General features: G+C 53.4%; 1 protein-coding gene across 2 annotated transcripts in view; it reads right to left on the reverse strand.

The window, feature by feature from the left end:
- Positions 1–12,899, reverse strand: part of ECE1 (endothelin converting enzyme 1) — a 124,187-nt gene that overhangs the window by 18,635 nt on the left and 92,653 nt on the right. For both annotated transcript variants that reach the window (XM_018055197.1, XM_018055201.1), the window contains exons 7-10: positions 12,618–12,683; positions 11,305–11,496; positions 3,751–3,893; positions 2,251–2,365 (exon numbers count right to left, since the gene is read on the reverse strand). In XM_018055197.1, coding sequence (XP_017910686.1) covers positions 2,251–2,365; positions 3,751–3,893; positions 11,305–11,496; positions 12,618–12,683 — 516 coding nt within the window. The remainder of the gene's footprint in view (positions 1–2,250; positions 2,366–3,750; positions 3,894–11,304; positions 11,497–12,617; positions 12,684–12,899) is intronic.

The following is a 12,899-nucleotide window of genomic DNA, read 5'->3' on the forward strand; positions in this document are numbered from 1 at the left end:
GACAACTCCCCACTCTTCCCTCCCCGCTGCTGCCCCTGGCAACTATCAGGTTACTCAGTTGTAACTTTTCGTTCCTGCAGAGCAGAAGCTGAGTGCTGCAGAGCTTAGAAGGACAGGCTGTGGAATCAGACATGCTGGGTTTGAAAGCCACTCTCCACTTATGGAACTCCCAGATGGCTCAGACAATAAAGAATCTGCTTGCGATGCAGGAGAGCTGGGTTCGATCCCTGGGTTGGGAAGAACCCCTGGAGAAGGGAATGACAGCCCACTCCAGTATTCTTGCCTAGGGAATCCCTTGGACAGAGGAGCCTGGAGGACTATAGTCCATGGGGTTGCAAAGAGTTGACATAACTGAGCAAGTAACACTTTCACTTTCTCCACTTAGGAGCTGTGTGACTCTGAATAAGTCCCTTCACCTCACTGAGCCTCAGTCTCCTCATCTGTAAAATGGGATGATGGTAATAGTTTCCAACACAAAGCACTATTGTAGGAACTTGGGGGGAGATAATGTCTGTAAAGGTAAACATCCAACAGGGATATTTTTAATTTATTATTACTAATAGTGGGTAGCCAAAAGTACTAAAAGTTCTAGTCATCCAGATCTGGGTTTGAATTTGCTCTTGACTGCCTCCTTGCGGGGTGACTAGGGAAAGCCCTTTCCTCCCTGAGCCTCAGTTTTCTCATCTGTAACCAGCGGGGTTGGGGGAGAGCAATGATGGAGGTGTGTGCTCCACACACAGGGCCGTCTCAGTAACTGCCATGCCAGGTCCTGGTCAGGCCCCTCCTGTATAAAGGCCCCGGGAGGCCCAGGGCTCCAGGGCAGAGTCCCTGCCTACTTAGGTCTGCACCCAGGCGTTCCTCCAGGGCTGGACCAGGGTAGGAGGAGCAGCTGGAGCAGGGAGCCGGGCAGGGCAGCCAGCTCTTCCCCTCCCCTGCAGGGCCAGGGCGGCCCTCAGGCTGAGGAAGCCCCTCTGATTCGGTTCAGGGCTTGTTCCTCAGCCCCCTTCCCACCAGAGAGAGGGACATGGAGAACCCTGCCCCAGGATGAACTGTGAGACCCACATCCTGCCATCCCCTGAGTCCTTATCTGGCCCGGCCCACTCCCCCTGGACTCTGGGAGGGCTGGCAGGGCAGAGTCCAGGGGAGCCAGTTGTGCCCACCCTCTAGGGTCTTGCAAGCAGTGGTCCTGGGTGGGGACAGGTTGCGCTGGCCAAAGGCTCGGCTCTCCAGCTTCTCCTGCTCTGCAGCTGGGGGACCTCTCGGCTTCTCATCGGAGCCCTGGGTTGGGGGTCCCTTCAGCACCTGCGAGGACTGATCAGTTTCTACCAGCTCCCTCAGCAAACATGGGGGCCTAGGGCACAGACCCCACCTCATTGTTTGCACACTGTGCTCAGAGCCTTGCACACGGTGTCACAGGTTAGTGGGCACATAGTAGGTGGCCACGACAGACAGAGATGACCTCCACTTCCTTGAGGAGAAGGTGGAAGCAGCCGGTGGGCAGGGGTCACAGTGGGCATTTAAAGTAGCAGAGACGCCCCTGGACTGGGGCCTGGGAGGATAATAGCATCCGTGGACACTGGTGTACTTTCCGGGAGTCAGAGGGGCTGCTCCAAGGATTTTATATTTATGGGGAAGAAGCAGGATTACTGGAGGGCCCCTGTGTAAAAGGGGGCTGAGGGTGGCACCCACTCTGCAGGGGTGTGACAGTCACGTGAGTTCTACTACACAAGGAAAGCCTTAGAACCATCGCACCTGAGAAGAAGTCAGCAGGGAGAGAACAGAAGCCACCTTTTGCAGTAAATGAGTTAAATCTCTGGGTCTGCTTTATACTTGTAGTTCAGTAGTGTCTGACGCTTTGCAACCCCGTGGACCGTAGCCCACCAGGCTCCTCTGCCCATGGAATGTCCCAGACAAGAATACTGGAATAGGTTGCCATTTCCTTCTTCCGGGGATCTTCCCGGCCCAGGGACAGAACTCAAGTCTCCTCCTTGGCAGGCGGATTCTTTGCCTCTGAGCCACCTGGGAAGGAAGCCCTTAAACTTGAAGACTCAGTGTAACCGCCCCTTCCTGGGGGCTCCTGTCCACCCCAGCTGTCTTAGGTCCCCTCCCGCGCACGGATGCACCCCAGGGTGGGTCCCTTGGGTGGCCCTCTTCCTCCTCTGCCTGGCACCTACCTCCCTGTGAGTTCTAGGGCCTGGTGCCCAGCAGGCGCTCGGCGTGTGTGGGGGAAACGCACGCTGACAGGCTCACCTTCTTGGTCCCATACATGACTTCCATGAACTTCTCGTCAGCGTCCTGGAAGCGCTGATCGAGGAAGGAGCTCGTCTTCCGCACCAGGTTCCAGATCATGTAGTTGTTCAGCAGGCTGCAGCAGGAGCAGACAGGCTCAGAAGTGCCCGGGGCTGGACGCAGCAAGCCCTCCCTGCCCTCGAGGGGTCACAGACACACACGCTGGATGGTGGGTGCCACTCGGCCAAAGCAGGGAAGGGGTGGCCACTTCCAGAGCTTGAGGGTGTCACGGCCAGAAGGCCAGAAATGGGAAAAGGGGCCTAAGAATTGGATGGGCAGGAAAGGACGCTCTGACCAGCCAGGCCCAAGTCTCCATGAATGGGAGCTCTCACTACCCCCGCCCCACAGAGCACAGAGGGTCATCAGGGGCTGACATCACCTTTGTAGGCAAGGCACCTTCACACACACAGGGTGTTCACTGTAATGAACACCCAGCCTCAAACCGGAATCAATCTAAATGTCTGACAACAGGGAATGGTGAATAAACAATCATATTTATACTCAATGGACTAACATGGAGTTACGAAAAATGAGACGTGCAGAGGGCCTGGGTTGACATGGGGAAATGTTTATGATAAATGTTAAGGAAAGGTAAACTATCCACATGGTCACAACGATGGGGAAAAAGAGTAACAAGGCATTAGAACACCCATCTCTCTCTTTCTCTCACTCACAAATCCATGCTTCTCTCTACAGATGCACACACACGCATCCCATAAGATCACCATGAGCGCTCTGGGTAATTTCAATTTTTGTTGCTTTTTTCTGTAGTTCAGAAAATTTTCTACAATATATCCTTTTTATTTGGCCATACCACAAGGACTGTGGGATCTTTGCTCCCTGACCAGGGATTGAACCTGGGACCCTACCGTGGAAGCCCAGAGTCCTAACCATTGGATCATCAGGGAATTCCCTACAACAAGTCTTTAAAATTAAAAACAATCATAGATATTAACTAAAAGTGTTAGAACATTTACTGAGTCCCATTCGGGATCAGGCACCGTGTTAACACACTTCACACCAATTGTTTCACTCAATTCTCACAACAACCCTGTGCGGGAAGTGCTATTTGTATCTTCATTTCATGGATGAGGAAGATGAACCCAATAAAGGGAAAAAAACATGCCCCAGGCTACCAAGGGGGCCGGTGGAGGAGTCAGGGTGCCCTGCAGCCTCTCAGAAAAGCCAGCCCAGGGGACTTCCCCAGTGGTCCAGTGGCTAAGACTCTCTACTCCCAAAGCAGGGGCCCTGGTTCGAACCCGGGTTGAGGAACTTGATGCCACTAAAAGCTCCCGAGTGCTGTGACTAAGACCCAGCACAGCCAAATAAATCTTTTTAAAAAGCCAGCCCGTGGGCCGATTTCCCTGGTCAGCGTGTCCCCATTCTGGCCGAGCAGAGGGGCCATGTGTGACCTCAAGGCTGCCTTTGCAGGGCCCGTCCCCGGGAGCTGGGTGCCCTTACCATTTGTCTGTGCTGTTGATGAGGGTGGAGACCTTGCTCAGGTATTCTTTGTCATAGATGACAATGGGCTCTGATTCATTGATCTCCACGGGGTAGAAGATGGTGTTGAGGAAGGGCAGCCAGTTGATGGCGGGCGCCAAGGTCTGGAAGGGAAGCGGACAGGGTGACTCTGGCTGGGCTGCCTCTCTTCAGAGCCCAGGTCTCCAGGTCGCTCTTCCAAAGAAGGAGCCCTCCCCTCCCCACCCACCGACAAAGCAGAAGAGCTGGGCGCTGACTGATAGTGCACTGGGCAGACGTCAAACCCAGGCTGGCTGACTGCTGGCAGAGTCCCTGTACACAGAAGGACGCACATGAGGCTCCAAACACCGAACTGCAACTTGAAATGAAGAAGAGCCGACGCGGGGACAGAAGCAGCAGCTGTCGGTCAGGCCCCTCTACCGCCAGGAGCCACCGCAGGTGACACGCGAATTCTCTCAGCCAGACTGCCCGACAGGCCTAGGTGGTGGGCACCATTATCTCCACTTTACTGATGAAGAAACTGAGCCTCAGAGGGGTGTCATGGGGGTGTGCAGAATCTGGAGCCAAACTGCCCGGGTTCATACCCTTACTAGCTGTGTGATCTCACGTAAGCTGATGAAGCCCCTTGTGCCTCAAGGGCTTCCTTGGTGCCTTAGATGGTAAAGAATCCGCCCGCAAAGCGGGAGACCAAGGATCGATCCCGGGGTCGGGAAGATCCCCTAGAGAAGTGCATGGCAACCTACTTCAGTATTCTTGGGCTTCCCTGGTGGCTCAGATGGTAAAGAATCTGCCTGCAAAGCAGGAGACCCAGGTTTGATCCTGGAGTCGGGAAGATCCCCTGGAGGAGGGCACGGCAACCCACTCCAGTATTCTTGCCTGGAGAATCCCATGGACAGAGGAGCCTGTGGCGGGCTATAGTCCATGGGGTTGCAAAGAGTCAGACACGACTGAGCGACTAACACCTTACTTTCTGTGCCTCAGGATCTCTGAAAAGTGAGGCTTATCTTCATAGAAACCATCCCACAGGGTTAATATGGGGATTAAACAACTTAAACTCATCTGTTTTACTCAACACGTGCTTCTACAACACCCATCAGTTCCTATGTGAGCGGTCCTCCACGTGACTGGCAACTACGAGACTGACGGCTGCAGAATGTGGAGGGCTTCGGCCCACAGGGGCGTTTTTCTTGGGCGTGGAAGCTGGAAAAGCAGGTGCAGGATGTTAACATCAGCAAGAGAGGGAGAGCCCTCAGCTCAGCTGAGGCACACACGGGAAGCCGGTCAGCTCTATCTCAAGAGAATGTAAAAGGAGCACCTGCAGGGCTCTGTCCCCACAGAGGCACATGCCTGCTTTGCATAGCTCAGCTCCCAGAGGGCTGCACTTGCCCTGGGCCCGCGGAACGGCAGCCCACTTGCACACAGCTCCTGTCCGTCTGTCTGCAGGGCCTCAGTGTCCACAGCCAGGAGCGCCATTCCACCCCCTAGGCAGCCTCCAGCCATGCCGAGCTCTCTCTCAAGGTTCCAGTTACCATCTTGGGAGTGTTTTGATTACAAAGTCATGCTACATTTTAACTATGGCATTAAAGTACATTCACCATCCATCCCCAGATTCCATCTTGCAAAACTGAAACTGACTCTATTAAACAGTATCTCCCCCACCCTCAGCCCTAGACAACCACCATTCTGCCTTCTGTCTATGAATCTGACTACTCTGTAGCTCATATAAGTGGAGCCATGCAGTATTTGTCCTTGTATGACTGGTTCATTTCACTTAGCATAATGTCCTCAAGTTATACAACTTTCCAATGGTCTGCTCTAGTCCTGTTTTCCCCACGTTCTGTTATTTTTAGTCCTGTAATTTTACAGAAAGAAAGGTTTTTCAGGACTATATATCCTGTGTTACAGTAAAAATGCCTCTAATATCAATGGTATCTGGCATTGAGCAAGCACTCAACCAATGTTAGTTATTATAATCATTGATTAGCTATTGCAATCATTGCTCAACGTCTCCCAAGAGTGGTCCTGGGACTGATTCCAAATTCTTTTCCTTGTTCCCTTGAAAATGGGCAAAGTGCAAAGACAAATTAAGGAAGTGAGAGTTGCGTTGTAAACAGCCTTCATACGGGAAGATCAGTTAAGAAAGTGAACTCAACCTGTTACACTGATGAACCCATAACCGGCTGGTAAATACTTAGAATGCCTTCAGTGACACAGGCAGCCATGGAAACCTGCCACTTGACAGTCTCTCTGGTTTTAAAGGGGAGCTCAGCTGCTGGGGAGCAAGGACCTCAAAGGACAGAAGGGGGCCAGTCCTGTGGGCAGTGGTGAGCTGGGAAACACTTAACAAATGGCTCTCGGGGATTTTTTTCTGGTGGTCTAGTGGCAAAGACTCCATGCTTCCAAGGCAGGGGGCCTGGGTTCAATCCCTGGTCAGGGAACTAGGTCCCACATGCCACAACTAAGACCCAGCATAGCCAAATAAATAAATAAATATTAAAAAAAATATATATATATATAACAACTAGCTCTCAGTGATGGGGGGTGATCTGTGTTCCCTCCATAACCTATTGCAAACTGCCCACGGAGCTGGGGAGAGCTGTGTGTGCCCAGCACATCCCTGCCTGCCTGGGAGCAAGATGAGCTGGGCAGAGCCATGCCCTGAGTGAGACCTGGACTGGGGTCCCCACCAGGAACCAGCTCTGGGACCTCAAGTCACTCTGCAGCCTTTCTTTCAATGGAGACAACAATCCCTTCCAAGTGCCTCTTGGGACGGCTTATTCAATAAACCGAGCTTCTTTCTCCCGCACCTGGTCCATTCCACCCTCTTTCCCTGGCAGGAGTCCCTTAAGCAAGTAACCTTTGGACCTCCCCATCAAATTTCTGCGGCTGCAAGACATGACGGTGTCCAGGTGAGCTGGTCAAACAGAGCTCTACAGTGCCACAGGACTGTGTGACTTGCTGGCAAAGACCCCTGGGAGAATAGCCAAGTTGACAAAATGTCGGTTTATACAATTAACGAGAGCTTCATCCAACTGCTGGTCACTGGGACTCTGATCAGGGTGGAGATACAGGTGATGATAAATCCCTGTGTGCTTAACACAAGCCTGTTCCTGTAGGGAGAGCAGGTGTTCTGTGCAAGTAAATTCCCACCGCTCTGAAATAAGGTGTGTGTGGTTCACGAAAATTTTCACTCTTCATTGCTTTGCTTTGCTACTGCTGCTGCTGCTGCTGAGTCGCTTCAGTCGTGTCCGACTCTGTGCGACCCCATAGCCAGCAGCCCACCAGGTTCCCCCGTCCCTGGGATTCTCCAGGCAAGAACACTGGAGTGGGATGCCATTTCCTTCGCCTATGCATGAAAGTGAAAAGTGAAAGGGAAGTCGCTCAGTCGTGTCTGACTCTTTGTGACCCCACAGACTAGAGCCCACCAGGCTCCTCCATCCATGGGACTTTCCAGGCAAGAGCACTGGAGTGGGGTGCCATTGCCTTCTCCAATTTATTGCTTTAGCGAACATCTAGTTTAAAACTTGTGTGCTTGGCTCCGTGTCCATGGAGACAGCTGTTTTAACCAATCAGGACCTTCCACTTGTGACTCTAAGCCTTTGAGGTACACAGATGAGCTCTATTTTCCACACTTGCTGCCAAAGAAAAGTCCTACTGGTCACCAAGCCCCCAGCTCAAGGAGGCATGCAAAGGGAGAGAACGCATGCTCCCAGATTCCACCTCGGCCAGAGAATTTAGAGCAGAGGATGGGGCTCACTCCCAGTCAATCTCTGATGTGGAAGGTCCCAGGAAGGAACAGGAAGGGCCTCAGGCCCCTTAGAGAAGCGGAAGGAGGTCCGATTCACGGTCCTCAATTCAGACTCTACTGCTGGGGGCTTGCCTGGAACCGGACATGTCTTCTTAGAACCACACTGTGAAAGGCTGGGGTGCCTTTTCCTGAGTCACCTGAAGTATAGGAAGAAGATTACATTCCCAGATACCAAGGGACAAAAAGACATTCTCTCCTGTCCAAGGGTTAAATGAATCAAATTGGTTCAGGGCTGGAGACATGGGCTATCATCACTGATGACCCAGAACAGTGCTAGGATCAATGGCTGTCGCATGTTCAGACTGCAGGCCAGTTTGCAAAGTCTGAGCCTCAGCCTTTGCCTCATCTCATCATCATGCAACCCCATGGGCAGGGCAGGCAGATTCTCAGCCAGGACACCAGGCTTCAGGCGTCCAGCACTTCTTTAAACACTAGACATCATTTTGTCATATGTCCCCATCCCCTTGGAGACACTCCGTACCTTTCAACCTGGCCTCAAAAAATTCTGTGACTTAAAGGTAAGAACCGGGCTTTCCTGGTGGTCAAGCGGTTGGGAGTCTGCCAGCCAGTGCAGGGTCCACGGGTTCCCTGCCTGACCCGGGAGGATCTCACACGCCACGGGGCAGCTAAGCCCGTGTGCCACAACCATTAAGCCTGTGCTCTAGAGCCCGTGAGCTGTAACAAGAGAAGCTACCACAACGAGAAGCCCACGCACCACCCCGGAGTAGTCCCGCTAGCTGCAACCAGAGAAAGTGCACCGCGACGGAGATCCAGCGCGGTCAGAAATATAAAGAATAAATGGGAAAAAGAAGGGCGGGTAAGAACCACTGGAGAAAGTGCACCGCGACGGAGATCTAGCGCGGTCAGAAATATAAAGAATAAATGGGAAAAAGAAGGGCGGGTAAGAACCACTGCCCCTTATGAGGGCAGGATCTGCCCCTGAGCTGTCTCTATGATCTGGAACACCACAGGTGTGAATGAGCGAGCAAAGCCCACTTTATAAGGAAGGAAACCAAGGCTCGAGGAGGAGGGGGTTACGTGACTGGCCCAAGGCTGGCGGCGGCGCTGGGCTCGAGCAGTCCTCCGCTCACACCGCTCCAGGCTGCTGCCCCTGCTAAAATCCTCTCCACCTGGGGAGTTCTGCAGCTGGGAGGGGGGAAAAGCTTTCCTTTCTATTTGGAAGAACAGAGCAAAAGCTTGTTGAAATGGTGAAAGGGCGTCTGGGGGTGGAGCCTACAAGCCACTCTGGGGCAGATGCACCCAGGGTGACTGCTTTCTCAGGCACTGTTGGGCTTCGTGGCCACTGTAGGGGGGACAGGGACCGCCAGAGCCCCTCTGGGCTGAGAACCAGGCAGCTGAAGCAAACCAAATCAAGTCGTATCAGCAAACAGCATCTCCCTCAACTTCCTGGCCTCGGAGAGGAAAAAACAGTGCCAGATGGTGCCCAGCACAGGCCTCTGATCTCCATAACAACCCACTCGGCGCCACTCCCCACGATGCCAGCTTCTCTGGGGACCTAAAGGGCAGCTGGCACCCAGAAGGAGGCTGGGCTCTCTGGCCCTCATCCCCAGGCTTGTGTGGGCTGTGTCCCCACCTGGGACACCCACTCAGCCTGGCTCCCGCTCACCCCAGTGTGAGACTCACCCTCCCTGACTCTGCCCTGCCCTGGCTCCAGGGCTCTGCCTCTTCTGCACAAAGCTCGAGGCAATGAAACTGAGCTTGCTTCCTCACCGGTGTCCCCAGCTCATCCGGAAGCACGGCCCCAGCACGGTCGTATGGACACTTGCTGGAGGCAGAGATGGAGACAGAAAAGTGGTAGGGGTCCAGGTATTCTTCCAAAAAGGAGAGAAAATGAGCTGAACTCGAATGGACGGGCAGGACTTGGGCAGAGGTGGCCAGGACATCCTTCCCGGGGGACAGCCAGGTGATGGCGGGAAACAGGAAGATTGATCGAGGCCTTTCTGCTGACCCCTCTGTGACCCCGGGGCCTGGGGGAAGGCCGGCATGCCATGAGCCAGAAAGAAGGAACTGGGGACTTCCCTGGTGGTCCAGTGGTGAAGACGCCATGCGCTCAAGGCAGGAGATCCAGGTTCCATCCCTGGTCAGGAAACTAGATCCCACGTGCTACCACGAAGAGTCTGCAAGCCACAACTAAAGAGACCACGTGCCGCAACTGAGACTCCGTGCAGCCAAATAAGTAAATAAAAACAAACAAATATAAAAAGAAGAAAGAAGCAACTGAGGCCAGTTCATCACCTGCAAGTCCCAGGCAGCCAACAGGGGGCAGACTTTGGTAGAGGCCAATCTATAGAGGAATCAAGATTGCCGGGAGAAATATCAATAACCTCAGATAGATAGGCAGATGACAAATGACACCACCCTTATAGCAGAAAGTGAAGAAGAACTAAAGAGCCTCTTGATGAAAGCGAAAGAGGAGAGTGAAAAGTTGGCTTAAAGCTCAACATTCAGAAAACTAAGATCATGGCATCTGGTCCCATCACTTCATGGGAAATAGATTAGGAAACAGTGGAAACAGTGACAGACTTCATTTTTTTAGGCTCCAAAATCACTGCAGATGGTGCCTACAGCCATGAAATTAAAAGACACTTGCTCCTTGGAAGAAAAGTTATGACCAACCTAGACAGCATATTAAAAAGCAGAGACATTACTTTGCCAACAAAGATCTGTCTATTCAAGGCTATGGTTTTTCCAGTAATCATGTACGGATGTGAGAGTTGGACTATAAAGAAAGCTGAGTGCCAAAGAATTGATGCTTTTGAACTGTGGTGTTGGAGGACTCTTGAGATACCCTTGAACTGCAAGGAGATCCAACTAGTCCATCCTAAAGGAAATCAGTCCTGAATATTCATTGGAAGGACTGATGCTGAAACTGAAACTCCAATACTTTGGCCACCTGATGGGAAGATCTGACTCATTGGAAAAGACCCTGATGCTGGGAAAGATTGAAGGTGGGAGGAGAAGGGGATGACAGAGGATGAGATGGTTGGATAGCATCACCAACTCAATAGACATGAGTTTGAGTAAACTCTGGGAGTTGGTGATGGACAGGGAGGCCTGGTGTCCTGCAGTCCGTGGGGTCGCAAAGAGTCGGACACGACTGAGCGACTGGACTGAACTGAACTGATCTACAGAGGAAAACAGTGGCTTCTTAGATGGGTTACACCCAGTAGAGAGTCATACAGAGCTGACCTCAACCCTGCTACAGCTCCAGGAGGCCGCAGGGGTCATGGTCAAGAGCAGAGCTCCAGTGAGCCAAGCCTGAATCCAGGTCTCAGTTCCCCTGCCACTTAGAAGCCTGGAGGCCTTGAGCACGTCACCTAACCTCCCGGCTTGGTAAAAGGGAGGTGACATCAGATTTATTTGCCGTGTTTATTTGCTACGTGCCAGGCTCCAGGAGCTCGAGAGAATGGACGCGTCCAACCAGTACGATTCGATATTGTCACGAGCAGAGTCTCCCCAGCTAACTACGGTTTCAGAAAAGCAGCCTGGTGTACAGCAAGAGACCAGCTTGGCGTCACCGGCTGGGTGATCTTCCGCCAGCAACTCGACCTCTCTGAGCCTCAGTGCCATCTGTGAATTGGTGATAACAACCACCCCTGTGCTTCGTGGGGCTGTTCTGGTGAAGGAGGTGTCCACGCCCTCAGCCCAGCGCCCTGCATCCTCAATTCCGTGGCCGCCCCAGCCTCCACGTCAGCTGACTCGGCTACCTGTAGCTCAGCCGCCGTCACTTTGTGGTAGATGAGTTCCTCGTCCCGGCGCTTCTCCTGGGGGATGGTGATGTTGGCCAGCGCAGTCTCAAAGTCCAGGATCTGCTGCATCTGGGGCCGGATGGTGTCCTCGGCACCCCCGCCCAGCAGCTTCCCCAGCTGGACCATGTAGTTCAGGTATCCCGTCAGCACCTGCGGGACCCAGCCCCCCACTTCCATCAGCGGCTGCCACCCACTGCCCGCTGGACAAGCCAGGCCAGGGGTGGGCAGTCAGGGCAGCCCTGAGCGGGCAGCCAGGGAGCTGGGGGTTCTACCCAGGAAACCAGCTTCACGAATGGTTTTGGCAGCATACGCCATCACTGGCTCCCCATGGCCCCCAGGATAAGGCCCATCCAGGGCCCCACGTGGGTCGGTCTCTGCTGTCCCGGCCCACACTCCCTCTGGGACGCCCATCACACGAAAGCCACCAGCGGGGCCACCGCTCAGTTCTTGTGTTGGAACACACTACTTCCGAACCACTCCGCTCTGCCAGGTCCCCAGATCTGAATTAGAGCCTCAGGTTACCTTCTCAGCTCGCCCTTCCCTTAGCACAATTGCTCACTATGCCTTGAATCTGGTGGCGAGTTATTTAACATCTGCTCTTCTCCTAGACTCGAAGTCCCACAGAGCGGGAAGCAGGCGGGCCTCGGGGACCACTGTCTCCCCAGCATCAGGCACTTAGTACACATTCACTCAATACAAGTGGGTGGGCTCGTGAATGGAAAGATGACGAAGCTCAGGCCACATCTCCGTGGGACATCACGAGAAACAGTCGGGGAGAGGGAGGGGGCAGGCGGTTTGGAGTCAGTGGATCTAGATGAGAATCTCAGCCTCACCACTGACGGCGGGCTGTGTGACCTTGAGCAGGTCACTCAGCATCTCTGAGCCTTATTTCCTCCTCCAAAACAGGCCAGGGAAAAATAATATGCATATGACAGCTGGGAGGAATGACGTTTAGAGGCGTTCAGGACCTGCAGGGTTACTAGGAAGGCCAGAGGTAGTGGCCGTTAGATCTGCTTCTCTCTGGAACAGGAACAGATGACCCCTGTCCCGTCCCCTGGGCCCACAGGGCGATACGTGGAAGAGCTTCACTCTAAAATGGGGACAAATGATGCCCCTCCCCCTGCCAGGGACTGCTAGGTAAGGGACCCCTGTATACTTCTCTAGCTTCAAAGACCTGCAGAGGGGTGGATACTGAGGGATCACTGAAGGGGACAAACCACGGAGAGAGGTAGGCTGGGTAGGACCCACTCTCTCGGAAGAGGCACACCCACCTTCTCATTCTCAGTTTTGTTCAGGTAATAATCTCTTGAGGGTAAGCCCAGGCCAGACTGGTCCACCTGGAGAGAAAAGTAGGGGTGAGAGGGAAATCTGCTATCATGCACGCACACCCACGCACATGCATACCCATACACGTATACCCATGCACACACACCTATGCACGCATACCCATGCACGCATACCCGTGCACGCATACCTGTACACGCACACCCGTGCACGCATACCCATGCACGCACACCTGCACATGCACACCTGTGCGCACGTACCCACACACA

Source organism: Capra hircus, chromosome 2 (assembly GCF_001704415.2).
Source record: "Capra hircus breed San Clemente chromosome 2, ASM170441v1, whole genome shotgun sequence".
In the NCBI taxonomy this organism is placed as follows: domain Eukaryota; kingdom Metazoa; phylum Chordata; class Mammalia; order Artiodactyla; family Bovidae; genus Capra; species Capra hircus.